The following is a 16587-nucleotide window of genomic DNA, read 5'->3' as shown; positions in this document are numbered from 1 at the left end:
GCGCTGTGAGCTCTGTTAGCGCTGTGAGCTATGTTAGCGCTGTGAGCACTAACAGAGCTATACATAAGCTCTGAATATCAAATGTAGCGCCTTTAAAGCAAGAAAGGACAATTTCAAGGTAGTAACCTAAAATTGTCTAGAAACGAAATGCTTCTGTTAGCAGAGTTTGACAGAGGGCTGTACAATTACGGCCAAAATGACAATCCCGATTATTTTGATGAATATTGAGATCCAATTATTTATCACGATCATTAATTGATTTTAGGGGTAAAATATGTTTATTGCGCTTTCACATTTAAATAAAAAGCACTGCCCGTTTGCTCTCACAACATAATATACAGTATAAAACTGTTCTACTCTGGTGTAACACGGTGTATCGCTGTAGGGAGTGCAGGCAGTGGCATGACATCTGGATCGATATCGACCGTTAAAACGCATTTTAAAGGTCAATATCAGTCGATCATGTTCATCTAATTGTGTGAAGCTGAAATCGGGATTGCAGTTAATATTGGAATAATTGTGCAGCCCTAGTTTGACATACAATTATTTTTCATATCATTCATTTGCATATTCATTATAATGTGTAGTGATTGTGCAGGAAATAAGAACATATTCTGGAAATATTCTAGATCTCTCGTGGAGAATTAAAGACATATTTGATTGCTTTTGGAAGCGTTGTATATAAAATAACACCACGGGAGGTCTGGACTTCATTTGACTGCAGATGAGCTTCTAAAAATTCCCTGCCCTTTGTCCACAGCTCACTGTGGGACATGAAGTAATAAATATCTACAACCTCTTTCATGTTCCAGTGCTGCTGTCCAGCTCTGCCTCCCCCCCCCCCCCCCTGCCGTGTTGCCCCACATTTTGGCACCCCCCCTGCTTGGCTGCAAAACAGGAGTTTGAGAATCCGATTTTATGAGGTTACAGTCAACACAGCCAGTTGTCCGACTTGTAACGGAACAGATTAACTTGAACTGTCTATCCGTGGATAAACACGTGAGGCATAAGGACATCATCTGAGCTTGGTCAACCCTAAGCCTGGGAATCAAGGCCTCCATCTGCAACCAAATCCGGCACAGCAGCTCCAACACTGAGGTGATCACCTACTGTCTCCATAACACCGCAGAGGGCCGACGTGGTAGACGGCCTGAGAGCCCGTCCTGTTGGTGTCTCCGATCACTATCTGGCTCACTGGCAGGTGGTCTTTATAGGAGAGGATTCCCGTGTCATTAGCCCTGTGGCACACACACACACAAAAAAAGAGAAATAAATAAATGGCAACACAGTGCCCTCGGGGTAGATGCCTTTATGGGAGGTCCAGATAAAGGCTTCCATTCTTCTGCATTAGCACAGAACGCAGAGTAAACACATTAAAAAAGGGAGCAATCTATCACAATGCAGACAACTGCCTCTGGAAATATGCAAACTGAGCTGAATCGAGAGACGGCTTTGCAGTGGATTAACGTACGGTAAACAAAGACATTCAGAGCATCCAACACAACAAAACCATAATGCAGCCTTCAGTGCTTAAAAAGTCTTATTAGATTGACCGTGATTGTATGTACGAGCAGCAATTAATCATTCTGGAGATTCAATTGTTGGAGGAATTGTGAGTGAATCTCTGTGAATGAACTGCAGGAAAACACTGTACAGATTCCTGGTGCTCTGTCTCTGTGAGAGGGTTCAGTGATTTAGAAATATTCTCTCTGAATTGATTTGTTTAATGCTTAATAGATGAATTGATTAATTAATCATAAGTAGCTTTTATGTGGAGGGTTGTACAGTAGTTCATGAATAAACCACAGATTGATTAATATCACTGATATTAATTAGTTTTTTTGATTCATATTTGGAATCTTATATTTAGATCTCCTATGGAACACTTAGTCGTCAATTTATTAGGAACACTAATGTGGTCTAATGAAACAGTTGTGCTATAAATCAATAACTCCTCCCTTCATGAAGGCTGTAACGTCATTTACGTAACGTAATGTTGGTTTAGAGAAGTGTCGGGTCATCTGTAGGATCACTGGCGAGGATGTAGTTTGTGGCAGTGGTGGAATGTAACTAAGTAGATCTACCTAAGTATTACACTTTAAGTACAAAGTCGAGGTACTTGTACTTTACTTAAGTGTATCCATATTCTGCTATCAGTGTTCTATACCCAAAAACTCCATGTGCCCACTTTTAAGATTGATTAATTAATAAATAAATAAATACTGCAGCTACAATATACACATTGCTGCAGCAATATGGATCCAAAAACATCATAAAATAAATTGGGTTGAAAAAATAATACAAAGCACCTCTTTAAACTAAATATATTTAGCAAGAAAAGGAAAGAAAACACTCCCCCTGGACTAGAAATGTGTGTGCTTTGTATACCATGCGTCAGTGTCAGCATCACAGTTGCAGAAGTAGTTCATGTCCACGCAGTTCTCCTCCAGGCTGCAGGAGCACTGCTGAACTCCGGGCAGGAAGCCTCCCCAGTAGCTCCGCTTCTCTCCCTCCCGGTCCAGCCACCAGGTTAGCGGACTGCCGTCTGGAACAAAACAGCGGACAGTCAGAGACCGCGGCAGCGGCCTGCTGTGGTCACTGACTGGAGCTCGAGTAGGTCACGGTCATGGGTTATATTTGGAGGATTGCATTGTTTCGCTTCCATGGCTTTATCTCAAAATGTTAAAACATGGAAGTGGCACTGGAAAAAAAAAAAGATACAAAATGACATCAAACTAATTAAAAATGTCTAGATAAGCATGCGGCAGAAATCAGAGGCAGCCGTGCAGAGAGGCTTCAATAATATGAGATATTATTGTCCCTCGTCTTCAGCCACATCCTCCTCAGAGACTGTTGCTGTTGACTACCAGTCCTCCAAATGGCCTCAGACTCTTTCACCCGATTCATGAACTCTATTATACGCCTACGTGTTCAAACAACCTGCGGGTCTGAAACACGGAGTCAAAGCTTCATGTGTTAAAGCTGCATTCTCTCTAGTGTCCACCAGGGGGCGACTCCTCTGGTTGTATAGAAGTCTATGAGAAAATGACTCTACTTCTCTCTTGATTTATTACCTCAGTAAACATTGTAAACATGAGTTTATGGTCTCAATCTCTAGTTTCACGTCTTCTTCTTGATGGACAGTCAGTGTATTCGTCTTGAAACTTTCACAGTGTGTTTTCAGTTCATTTAAGTTTATTGTAATGTTTCGGTCGCTTAAAAATGTCTCAGATGACTCAGCGTTCGGTTGTATTTAGCTCCACCCTCTTGTGTCACTTCTGGTTCCAAAAAAACAAGATGGTGAGATCAAGGCTTCAACGCATCCGTCCACAAACAAATGGATTATGATGATGTCCAAGGGCCTGGGCGATATGGCCATTATCTTTGATCCATATATAGGTCATTTCATATCTTGTTTACGATATACAGTATATCACAATATTTCGTGTTTTCTGGTAATTCACAAAAAACTATATGAAGGAACCACATGGTTTTGTATATTCTTGTCTGAATCAAACACTTGAGAAATGAAAATGTAAAAATCAGTTTTTCTGAGAAATTTTAGTTTAGACGACTTAATTGTGTATCACAATATCTCGATATCTGATTCAATCAAGAGGTCATTGCATCAAAAGATGATAAATGATCCTATTGAATCATTGAACCCAGCGTGGTCCACTTCTCACATACAGTAGTAACTTCCCTCATGGGCCCTGCAGTCACCCGACCTGCTAATTCACCTGCTCACCTGTTTCTCAGGCCCCTCATCATTCAACTCGCTACTTAAACCAGTCTTGTACTTCCTTTGTCGGTTCATCATCGCTGCCGTGTGGAGTTTTTGTTGCCTGTCACCTGTAAGCTATTCACACTAAATCATTGGACTGTCCCTGTCTGCCTCGACCTTCATGGATCTGAGTCCTCCTTCCTCTGCTGCACACGCACTCCAGCCGCTACACGTTATAATAATGAAGGGAATTAAGATAAAAAAAGACAGGTTTTTTGATAATTAGACCACTTTGGCCTTTAGTCAACAGATCAAGTTTTTTAAGCACACTTAATTCCCTCTATTTGTTTGCTTTGGAGCAATATAAAGGATATAATACATTCATAGTTTTATCAACTCGACTTGGCTGTTGTACATTTAAAAGCCTCAGAGACATGATGCTCAAAAGACTTCACATCTGTTGCATTGCTTGACTGTATGTGACAGTGTTAATCTGTATGGTCCCTGTTAAATAAACAAACGTTTTTTGGTAATCAAACCAAATTGGTTATCTTCCCCATTGTCTGAATGTATTTGTTTTGATTCTCTGCTGGCGTTCTATGACACGTTGTCTGTGTGTCAGTGAGGCGAAGCCGTACATTAAAGGCATAACTCATTGCCTCCACTGAGAGGTTAAGTGGTCCAGCCTCAATCATCTGTCACACAACGTGCATTGGAGATGAGGCGGGTCGACGAGGAAAAGCCCATTAAGCTACATGTCACAATACATAATCAAGTGTCACATGCTACGATGCTTTTGTCCTACCCAGCATGCATTACAGCCGCATGGGTTTATATGTGTGGATACACATGTCATATTCGACTGATGCAGCACAGAACGCCCCATCTTCATTAATTCACCCTCCGTGTGGAGATAACGCTCCGTGGAAATCTTCTCCAAACAGGATCTGATGGGCTAAGGATGCGATATGCAATGGTGAGAGAGATGAAGACAGGAAATAATGTGGGCTAGAACAACGCTGGCCAGCAAGCCAACATTTGCATTACAAAAGGTTGAAAATAATAAATCAAAATAATACTCTCTTGTCTTTAATCTGCCCGTCCCTGCGCTCACTGCATCGTTTTCCCTCCTATTCTGCTGCTTGTTTTAAAACACTACTCAGACACCGAACAGGTACACGAATAAGAAAATCAATATCTTCCTGAAGGGGGAGTGAGCGTCACTCTCTCCCTCAAATTGGATGGATATTGTCAGGACTTGTTCACAGCAAGCAAAGCAAATGCATCTCACTCCCTCCTTTCCTGAGAATAATGGAAATAAAAATTTTGACAACTGCTTTGAAGCAGGTACGAATCGATCTGTCTTTTTTCATCTCCGATACCGACACCTTGGCTTTGGGTATCAGCCGATACCGAGTACCGATCCGATGCCAGTGTTTAACTAATAAGCTGCCTGCCTCACTGTGCGGCGAGGGACTGGGATTATTATTTAACGTTCAAGGCAACATCAGGCTTGAGTTGCTTGACTTTAATAGCTTGTTAAAAATGTTTTTACAAATAAATACATAGACATTTATTGGTGCTTCCCCAGCATAAATCCCCCACAAGCAGCCACGAGTGTCTGCAATGACTGTTTCACCCACGATACAAAAGAGCTGCGCACAAAGAGCAAATGTGGCTAAAGGAATACACAGACAAGCCGCGGTTGAAATGGTAAATTGAGATTCTGGTGGTGGCATTTAAACACAGAACAAGAGCTAGTTGTTGGTATTGCATCAATCAAACAAACAACTAAGAGCATGTTCCTACGCGCTACTGTACAAATGCTTTCTTTGATGAAGAAAACAAAAATACAAGACACATGTCAACATCTGCATGTTGCAGCCTGTCTCTACCACAGATCTTTCTTTAACGAGACAAACTCGCCAATGTACGATTTGAACACAACCAGCCAGACCAGTCAGGTGGATGAACTTCAAAATTTAAAACATGTATGAGTAGGAATGTGGAAACAACAAGCAAGAGTTACCTCTCAGCACACTTAAAGGGAACATATCATTAAAAAAACTCAATTTTTCAGTGCTTGTGCTCATACATGTTGGCATCTGTAGTTCCTACTAACCCACAAGCTGTGAAATAAGGCGACCGAGTCAGCTCTTTGTGGGCTGCTTAGATCAGAAGACATGTGGTTCAACAAACCATTATAGATGTGGCCCCCCTTCCTGTATGTCACATGCAGGCTCATTAGACCACTATATTTTTCTCGCAAGGCAATCAGAGCAGACTCTTAAAGAGACAGGCGCTAAAACGGAGCATTTCAGACAGATGGTGAATACAGGCGTAATCAGACTGATATTATGAGAGAAATAATGTGTTTTTGAAACATAAAAGCATGTAAACATGTTCAAGTAGAAACTCCAAATTCAAGTATTAACCTTAAAATGAGCATGACATATCCCCTTTAACTCAACATGTGTATGGAATAAGGAAAAACAGTGGAAATAAGACCACAGATGAACATCATTACAAGGACATTGAATGACTTTTAAGTTAACACTAAAGACAGGAAGGATGTTATACAGCTTAACTCTTGGCAAATGAATGCATCTATAAATCCGGTTGACAGCTTCGAACATCTCCTGTTGTTGTTGTTTTCCCTGTAAGTTTGTGTCTAACCGCTCTGCAAAGTGAAGAGCTAAAAGAGACATTTGACCTTCTATGCTCAAAAAACAAACAACAACAAATTCAGACTCTTTCTGAACGTGTTGTGGCAGCTATGAAATAGACCGCGTCCTGTCTCTCTTTGATGTCTGGTGTGATAATGGACTTGTTTGTTTGTGCACGCATGGAACCCAGAGAACGGGGAATCTGGGACTTCATGAATGTTTCATGATTTAAGAGCAAATGTTTGGATGTTTAGGGGACACCGGAGGCGCCGGAGCAGTTCAAGATGGATGCACACAAAAAAAGAGATTGGAGACCACCTCTCTGGTTATTGCAAAAATGTTACAAGGAGAGTGAAGCAGAAGGCAGGGTGTGCAGGTGCAGCAGCTCCCAATGCGACAAAGCACAGGCAGCCTGACTTGCAATTCACAACGTAACAACAAACAGTCCCCTGATGCTGCAAAGTACAGAACAACTTGTCTCACTAAGGTCACGTTCAGATCAACTCGAGTCCCCCTAAAAACAAAACACAGCACCCTTATTTATTCGAAAGGGGCGACGCAGTAGGGGTGCCAATGCAGAAGCCTCGGGCATAAACACGTAGGGATGCATCATCATCTGGCTGCAGTGGCCAATCAAATATGTGCAAGCGATAAGGCTGTCTAAACTGGCCAAAAATGTGTTTATTCCTTTGAAAAAATTGCGTGTGTTGAAACTATTTGAATATCTATTTTTGCACATTATGGCCGAAAAATGGCAAACCAATAGGATGAAAGACAGAGAAGGATTCTGACAATGTACTGAAAGCCCCGGCCTAAACATCTGGGATTTTTATTTTTAAATGTATTTTCAAGATGTTTTTTTAGACTAATTTTCTTAAAGCAAACTCTTTCAGGGAGTGACTCAATGTTAGTGAGCGTGTGACTGTGAAGTTATCAGTATCGTTAAAGCTCAGCAGTGCAGTGCGTGCACAGTTTATTTACTCATCAAGACCTACGCCAAGTTCCTGTGTCTTGCTTGCCACCTGCTAACTAAAGAGAAGGGTATTAGCCCCGAATTCAGCTTTGACAGCTTTGGCCCGGGCTCACTCAGAGGGAGACACTTCAGGGAAACATTGCTTCATGCAGTGGTCATTTTAGAGATTTCAGGCTGTTTTGCTTCCATTAATGACTTCTTTCAGACTAGTGGAAAGAAAACATCCAAAATACACATTTAGTTGTTTATCTATTACTACTTTGTCTATTTGTGTCTGTAGATTTCTCCTTAATTCACAAAAAGTTACGATTAGATAAAGCCTCATTTGAAGGTTTTTACTGAGGGGTTTGTTCATACATCATTCAGAGTCTGATTTATACGACATTGTATTCTGAAAAACATGGCAAATTGAATTTTGTTTAAATTGTTGACAGTATTTTCTGATTTATGGAGTGATAAAACGACACATCCCAAATTCCCTCAGTAAAAACCCTCGACTCTAATATGACAATAAAATGAAGCAATAATGTTGAACCTGGCTGTATCCAATGTTTCGATTTCTGTTCTGGAAATGTACGCAAATTATCACATGTTTATAAGAGAATGCCTCATTTGCATATCAAAACATAGAATTTCAGAAAACTTGTAATACAAAAAAATAATTGTCTTAGGCCCATGCAAGAACCCACAAGGCAAGCAGCATGATAGTGCTGCTTTTTTTCACAATAAAATATAACTTTTCAACAACTCAAATACATATATATTCAAATGTATATCGTTGACAGCTCTAGCAAGAACACAACTCAATAAAAACGATTATTTCTACTGAAAGAATCCTGCCTCACAGTATTATAAATGGCTGTGGAGTGGTTCGGCGTCTGATAAGCCTTCGAGCGCATTGATCTGTTACTCAAACTACATGTAGACTTCCTGGATCGCATTTCATGTCTCACCAGACGCTTCCACCAACGCAAGCCTTTGCAGTTTTTTTTTCATTTTTAAATGCAGGGCTGGTTTCAGTCTGAACACCCACTAAACCGGCTGCATCTGCAGATTTAAATCTGTCTCCAAAAGCAGCAAAATCCCTTCTTCCTTCTTCTTTGATATGATAAACAGAAAAAGTGTGTATAACAGCCAACATGTGGTCAAGGTTAGGACCAACCACCTGGTTTCTCTGCTCGGTCTCAGCTGTTTTAAGTGAAATAAAAAAACACATGTTCAGATCTAATCCCGTGTCCGTGTGTTACTGTTACATTATCGCTTGGTACCAAATACAGTATATGTAAAAGAGACCAGGTAACCCGGCCTATCATACAAGACCCGACGGGATTTAATGCAGCCACACACAATTCAATCATTTATTGGCATAAAACATTGATTTGATCTCAGCTCAAGCAAGAGGAAAATGACACTGACCTTTAGTATTAAAGAGACGGGACTTCTTGCAGTTGTAAACCACTTCCTGCTGGCACTGCTCCGACCCCGTCACGACGGCGCGGAGCTGCTCAGCCGCGGCGCCGTAGTTGAACCTCATGATGTGGGGTTTGTGAAGAGAGGAGCCCTGCACCGTGACCGGAGCCGTGCTGTTGTGCTCCAACACCGTCCACACTTTCTCCTCTGGAAGAGAGAAAAAATAGAAATCTGTTGGCCTGGAACCGCAAGTTTTACTCTAAAAAAAAAAGAGGCGTTAACATGAACCACCGGTGTTAGTGGTGACATTTCACAAATCCAAAAAAAACATTGAACGCGCTTGTTTCCAAGCGACACAGTATGATCCTAAAACCTTCATCCTGAATATAAACCTCCCACAAGTAGAAGAAATCATTGCCAGTAATCTGCATTTGCTGCTTATACAGTATGAGAAGGAGTCAAGAGTTTGTACAATAAAATCAGACGAGGAATCCATCCCATTACCATCCCAGCTCGGTTTTCATTATCTGGATTCCATGTTTACTCTGCCTCGGAGAAAATCCCTCTCCACTTTGTGATTATTCACATCAGGTTGTTAGGTTTAGAGCTATTTACATTTCTTATGGATTCCTTAATTGAGGTCAAGTAGAGGCATATATGCTGCTGAACGATTCAGCTTTGTGAAGCACACAAAATGCCAGAACCAGACAGCGGGGGATATGGCTCTCCCCCCTGTAACGTCACCGGTACATTAACCTTGCAAGAAGGACAAAGTGTAGCCGAGGAAGCTGTGACAGCCCCGTGATGAACACTGTCTCCACAGTGTCAAAACTTATCTCAATGCGTTTTGTCCTACATGTCATGAGAGCCGCACATCAGGATGTGTCCGGCTCCCTGTCCGTCAAATGTCACGTCTCCGGTGATCGTTCAGGTGAAGCGGAGCACACTGTGTCCTCACCATCGAAAGATCACGCTGAATACAGCGGCTCTGATGGGGCGATGCAACGGAAGGTCCAGGTTTCCAAATTCAGACCGGAGACATAAATCCGACAGGCCTGCCCAATTACACTACAGTAATTACATGCTGAAAATAATTAAAGGTCAGATGGGACTGTAAACTGATTACCGTGACATTCAGTGTGGATATTTGTGCGTGTTTTGTAACGATTTTATTGACTCCTCGCTCTTAAAGTCCCCCTCCAGGCTATTTTTTGCTGAACATGGTTTTCCCCCACGTGAAATGTAGAAATTCGTTTTTAGTTTTCGGGCCTCTGGTCAAACATTGGAGAGATTCAGCCCTGCATGTTTGATTCAGACGAGGAGTCCTTTGTTTACCCAAATCAGCAACTAGCAGACACGCCAGCATATTTTAATTGTTTATGTTGTTTGTTAGCTTGTTAGCTTGTCACTGGCAGTGGCTGACACAATTTTAGCGGTTGTGAAACACACAATAATATGAAGGCCTACTGTGGTATGTTTTGGTCGATAGTGAAAGGAAGCTACAGGTTCTGGTTTACGTCCCAAAACTGCACACTCTACCGTGTTCACTGTCAGATCTGTCACGATGCTAATGCTAACTTCAGTGTTCTGTAGTGACAAGTCTGCTCTGCGCTGGAGGTTTCAGGTTGACCGTGTGAATATGTGTCTGCGTTTGCGTACTAGACGGCACATTTGTGACGATTTGATCTAGCGTACGTTTGAATCTCAGATTCTAAGAAAGTGCACATTAGAATTCTTCATTGGAAGAATGTGAAAACATCTCTCTCATGACAAACTTTGCAGTAAGTATAGTCAAGGTCAGACAGTCTAAGGGACATAAAGAGGCCGAACCGTTTCTCCTCGAGCAACACATAAATACCAGGACATATTTCATAAGTCAATAAAGAAATTGAGCATGTGGATATTCATGGTCCCCAGATGACGTCACAAAACAACAAGTCATTAAGCCTAAAACACTAAAAGATAACAAAAAAACAATAACAATAAGAAAATCTTCAATCCCGGCTTTTGCATCATAATCAGGTCCAACAAATGTACACGGAAATCTAAGGGGCAGATTGCAGTGGAATTTATTGGGAAATATATTTTTCCATCTTGGACACCTTCGACAGCCCCCCCCCCTCATTTAAAACTGTCAGTCTTACACAAAATAAATCACATAATTTAATAGCAGACCACCATGAAATGTACTGAGCAGATTAGCGCTCCCACAGGGAATAATTCTGACTTTAATGACCCAACGCTTTCATGAGACCTGCAGCCTCCAGAGGCCACTAGCCTAGTTTAGCTTGTTAAATGGTGACGCTCGGATGACTTCAGTGAAACCTGAAAAGCACAAGTTATCATCGCACTGTAATCTACTGTCATCTATATGCTTTTCTCTTTTAGTTACAGACAGAATAAACTCCGATGACTGACAGCAGGCCATGCAGCACTTTAATGCTCCTGGTGTGTATATTTACTGTACCTTCTCTGGTGTCTTAAAGAGCTCATGCAGAAATATATAATAAACATAAGTGGTGTTATTAGACGGCAAATGGACCGCAAGCTATGAATAATGACAGAGACACGACAACGAAAGAGGCGTCTTGAGCAGATTTCCTCACTTACAGTTGAATGGACCTAATGGAAATCTCCCCTACCCCCCCGCCCTCGCTCACAAGCTGAAGCGCATACGTGTTACCATGGTTATGTACATAAATATATATATGTGTGGCTTATACGGATTGATTACAGGCTCGCTTCCAGAACAGCTCACAATCAGCAGACGGATTTAATAATTAAGCTTTCGCTTATAAAATAAAACACATCGTAGTTAGTTTGCTTTACATTTTTAGCAACACGGGGATGCACAGCAAAATGCAGCTGAACATTAAAAACAAGACAAAAACAAAAACAGTCGTGCGTTCCTGCAATGCTTTTTTTTTTATTTGCTTCGGGAGGAATGTAAACAACAGCAAAAAACAAACCGCATCAGAGTTCACTTGGACGCCGATCCAGACCCTTCGGTTATTTGGTCCAAACACGAGCAGATTATGAGACAGTGAGCTCCTGGGCACAGATATGCTAAGAGCCCCACCGCCTCCCCTACACAGCAGCAAGAGACTCTTTGTGTTGTTTTCTGTCTTTCTTTGGGCTTGTTTTTGCCACTTTTCTAAGTAGTTGTGTGTCTCTTTGCAGCTGTTTTGCATCTCTTTGTAGTTGCTTTGGTCTGTTTGTTATCATTTTCCGTCTCTTTGTGGTTGTTTTTCCCCCTTTTTTAGACATTGTAATTATTTTTGTCTCTTTGTAGTTGCTTTGGTCTGATTTTTGTCATTTTGTGTCTCTTTGTGGTTGTTTTGCCCCTTATTGTAGACGTTGTGATTCTTTTTGCAGCTGTTTTGTGTCTCCTTGTTCTTGTTTTGATCTCTTTGAAGTCATTTGTGTCTCTGTGGTTGCTTTGCTCCTTTGTATAGTCATTATGGTCTCTTTGTGTCTCTTTGCAGCTGTTTTGTGTCTCTTTGTAGTCATGTTATGTTTCTTTGTGGTCATTTTTGAATTTCTTTCTGGTTCATACGTGTCTCTTTGAGAGACCCTGACACTTTGGGTCCCAGGCCTTAAACCCAGCGGTCCTGTTCAGCAATCCATCCACGGGTCTGCAACAGGGTTTGATTGACACACCTTTTACAGAACACCAGCCCAAATGGGGTTAGTTTTAACCGAAGCAAATAGACATTTACAAAAGAGATGTACTCCCCAATAGATATGTTCTCGACTCTCAGGGAGCAGCATGAGTGGCCGTAATGATTTCTTACTGGATGGTAAACTGTCAGATTGCCGTGGTGGTACGGATCGATTACAATGCAATCTCTAAGTGAGTGGACTCTTTACCCTGAGCTTTCAGCCAGTTCTCAAGAGGAACTCAAAAAGGGTAAAGGTGACAACAAGTGAATTACAATGATCTTACCTGTCATGTTGCAGTATACCTGCGTGGGCCCCAGGGGACCACTCCCATCTGGATCAATGGAGTAGAAGCCAGAGGAGCTGCCAATCAGCTTGTAGGCCTCGCAAGACGACTCGTAGATGGCTGGAAGAAGCAGAAAGGCGACAGTTATTTTTCCAAGAATCAGCCCACTCTCCAACAGCTGTCTCCTGTCTGAGTCATCTGACTACACAACATCTATCTTTATTTACGAACTGTTCACAAGTTATTCACATGCAAATTAGAATTGTTACTACAACGTCTTTTAATAATCTGTTAAAAATACTCAAGTTATAGATGTAAGTTTGAGCTCAAGAGCTCAAGGAAAATGTTGATTTTATGTGTTTTTTGGGTTGATTTCTTTTTTACTGTTGAGTTGAAAACCTATTTGAAATCCAGCAGATGTTCTTATCTGTCATGTTCCCTCTGACATGCAAAGACAACCGGGTTTGTCTGCATACAAACAGGAAATCAGGATTCTGGGGCAGGGGAGGCTCACACAGCCGTCTCCACAGCAAATATCAAGGCGCTGCTGCAGAGCGTCAGAAAATACCACAGCCGTAAGTAGAAACTTCCTGCACGTAGAGTCAATTTGAAGTCAGTCATAAGCTATTTTAAGGAAATAGCAAAAAAAATAAAAAAATCATTCTCAGGAATTTGAAAGTGAGAATAGCGGCGATGTTTGTAAGGTCGTGTCAGGTTGAAGCGAGACCGGTTTCTGCTTCGCCTCTCAGTGGCACAAATCGAAGAGCGCAATGAGCAAGACAGGTAAAGATGTGTGTGCTGAATCAAATGACACAGCTCAGTAGACCTAGGATGTACGGGGGGGGGGGGGGGGTTGAGACGAGGCGAATAAAACGAAAGTGCAAAGAAGTGCTTACAGTTGTGACAGGTAGCTCCGGAATATCCTGTTCCTGAACAGTCGCAGGAGAAGGAGCTCCACGTCTGAGAGCAGCGGGCGCCGTGTTCACACAGGTTAGGAAGGCATCTGAAGAAAAGAAGGATTTACACAATAATATCAGGAGGTTATCTTCACTACTTTAGTGACTCATTTGAAAATAATACATATCATATGACTGTATTATAATTATTGTTACATTAATGTGTGAGTTCCACCTTGTTTCAAATTAAGGACCCTCCTAATTAAGACCTGGACGCCCCCCAAAAGAGTTAAAACAATACCCCATTTATACATCCTTCTTACCTGTAATCATAAATATTACAATAATTCCCCATATTCATGCTTGGAAGAATCTTATGTAATTTCAGACACCCCTAGAATGGACCATACCATTTGTTGACCTTGCGTCCTGCTGTGCTCGCATGCGTCACCCCAGCCCGTGGAGCCGCTAGTGTAGGTAGCTAGCTGATATCTAGATAGTGTTGTTTACCTTCCTGTGTGGACGCTGTAACGGGTTGGATTCGTCTACAGATTGCGGACATGACATTAAACCAGCAAGATACCGCAGGATTGTAAGAATTCAGTTCACTGGAGCCGTCTAAAGTGAATTATTAGTTGGATAGTTTAAATGCGTACAAGTTTCTGGTTCAGTAAGGAGAGAAATAGGACTCCTTTATCACTGGTAGGGTACTTTATGAAGGCAAAGTGTTTTATTTTATGCTTTTCATGCATAAACTGGTGCCTTTTCCTGCAGAATGCACCATATTGCACCATTTTAAAAAAAGGTGTATGGAGTATTAAGTAGCATAAAATGAGAGTAAAGTAAAAGTACCTCAAAATTGTAAAGTACATTTACATCCACTAACCAACAGTTGAACATGCAATGAATTACAACATAAAACAAAGTAGCACATTTAAAAAGCTGAAACCAGAGAATTTATCATCCAAACAGCTTCTGATATTTAACACGTTCCTGTCTGTAGACTAATCAGATTATTGAGCTCCAGTTTACTACCGATACATTTTTACCTTAAAAGTTTACCAATTTTCCAGCATTTTTTAGACTTTCACAACAAATATAGCTATTAGGAGCAGCACAACAATTAGACAGCCAGAACAAAAGATCATACAAACCCCTCAGGGATTTGTATGAGGCTCCAATAAAGCGACTTCCTTTGTTGGTGTTTGCAAACCTGATCTTTTATTTACCAGTTAAGAAAGACCTCTTCTCCCCGTTCCCTTTATTCTTTTGTTTGCAATTATGAGCACAAGCTTTGGAACTCACCCGAAAGACTAATTTGCTGTTTACTCATGTTTCATTAAAATTCCCAAAGGACTGTGAAACGATGGCGTCTCACACTGCGCCCTTGTTTGCATTTGAAGAAGCTGACGGATCGCAGCGTTTCTCTAAAAATAAGAGCCTCGCTGTCACCTTCAGACTAGAATGCCTGTTAATGGGATTTTACAACAATGAGTGCTTCACAGAAATTTCAAACCGCACTCTTCTGATTAATCGTCCCTTCCTCGAGCCTCCTTCAGTTTCACATAATTGCCAGCCTTTTCGAGCGTGCATCTATAATTTCATACACTTTCATCTCTCACCTATTAACTGCAGCGGAGCGGGGCCCGCCGCAACGCGGGTAAGGTTGCAGCCGTTGGTTTAATTACCATCATGCTATTTTCTGTTGTGTTCTGCGCCCTTACAGGTCGTGGAATTACAGTAGCCAGCACACCTAAGTGCACACTGACCATAAATTGAGTCACAATGTTTAATTACGCACAAAGGAGATTAACTGCGATAAAAGTTAATTTTCTCACACTCCGGGGTCGTTGAGTCGGCCGCGGAGAGTGAAAGGAAAGACAACATCGGTGCGATTAACAGTCACAAAGCTGAGGAGCAGCCGCCTCACGTGTCACATCCTCACAGCAGATTACAGCGCAGGATGCAGAAGACATCGATGCACGCCGAAAAAAGAAAAGAGTGGATAATGTCACCCAAACACAAATTCAATTTTAGCTCTGCAGTTTCTTTGTTGCTGCTGTATAAACATCTGCTGCATAATGCATGGCTTGTTTCACTTTTAGGGTGCGTCACAAACTTTCCGTGCCTGAATTGTCTTTTCACTGGTTTATTTTTCACTCGAGTTTGTCTCCGACCTAATTTCAGCTTTTGTGCGTTAGCTAAATCAACCGTCTCTGAGTTGTGTCAGTTTTGATGAGTAGACACACAATTACAGGTTAATCTAAAATCAAACATAATCATAAACATATTTTTTACTGCTTCACAGCTCTGATTATTATGTTATTGGTTTTATTGAACTGTCAGGGTTTAAATTTGTCTCGCTTTAGTCGAGCCTCACTGTTGAGCATTCTGTTGTATTGCCTTTCCTTGTCTGTCAAAGCACTCTGTAAACTCTGTTTTTAAAGGTGCTGTATAAATAGTTATTATGAAATTTGCTATTATTATTATTTGTTGCACTCTTCAAAAATCACCAAAATACACACCCCTTTCACAGTCATCCATCAATAGATAACATATTTAGAAAAAAAAAGAAACACTTAGATGCGATCTACTATATAATTTATCCTCTTCTCCACACGTGTCTTAAAACGTGCATTCTCTCTAGTGTCCACCAGGGGGCGACTCCTCTGGTTGTATAGAAGTCTATGAGAAAATGACTCTACTTCTCTCTTGATTTATTACCTCAGTAAACATTGTAAACATGAGTTTATGGTCTCAATCTCTAGTTTCAAGTCTTCTTCAATACAGCATGATGTTCATTTAGTACATTATGGTCCATTTAGAGTCACACAGACCATAAAGCAGGGGATGCTTTAGGGCGGGGCTTACTGTGATTGACAGGTCTCTACCAGAGTCTCTACGTCACTCCTCCACATTCCAAATATGGTAACTTCGGCTCACTGGTTGAAAAAAAGCCAAGATGGCGACGG

At 41.3% G+C, this 16587-nt stretch overlaps 1 protein-coding gene across 1 annotated transcript in view; it reads right to left on the bottom strand.

Annotated features, from left to right (window-relative positions):
- LOC116398032 (contactin-associated protein-like 5) overlaps window positions 1-16587 on the bottom strand; it is an 85412-nt gene that overhangs the window by 21275 nt on the left and 47550 nt on the right. The window contains exons 11-15 of the mRNA XM_031874014.1: window positions 13616-13722; window positions 12720-12839; window positions 8780-8980; window positions 2389-2545; window positions 1111-1238 (exon numbers count right to left, since the gene is read on the bottom strand). Of these exons, the coding sequence (XP_031729874.1) occupies window positions 1111-1238; window positions 2389-2545; window positions 8780-8980; window positions 12720-12839; window positions 13616-13722 (713 nt within the window). The remainder of the gene's footprint in view (window positions 1-1110; window positions 1239-2388; window positions 2546-8779; window positions 8981-12719; window positions 12840-13615; window positions 13723-16587) is intronic.

Source organism: Anarrhichthys ocellatus, unplaced genomic scaffold (genome assembly GCF_004355925.1).
Source record: "Anarrhichthys ocellatus isolate YVR2014 unplaced genomic scaffold, GSC_Weel_1.0 scaffold77, whole genome shotgun sequence".
Classification (NCBI taxonomy): Eukaryota; Metazoa; Chordata; class Actinopteri; order Perciformes; family Anarhichadidae; genus Anarrhichthys; species Anarrhichthys ocellatus.
Note: the sequence above shows the minus strand (reverse complement) of the source record. Positions and strands in the feature narration are given on the sequence as shown.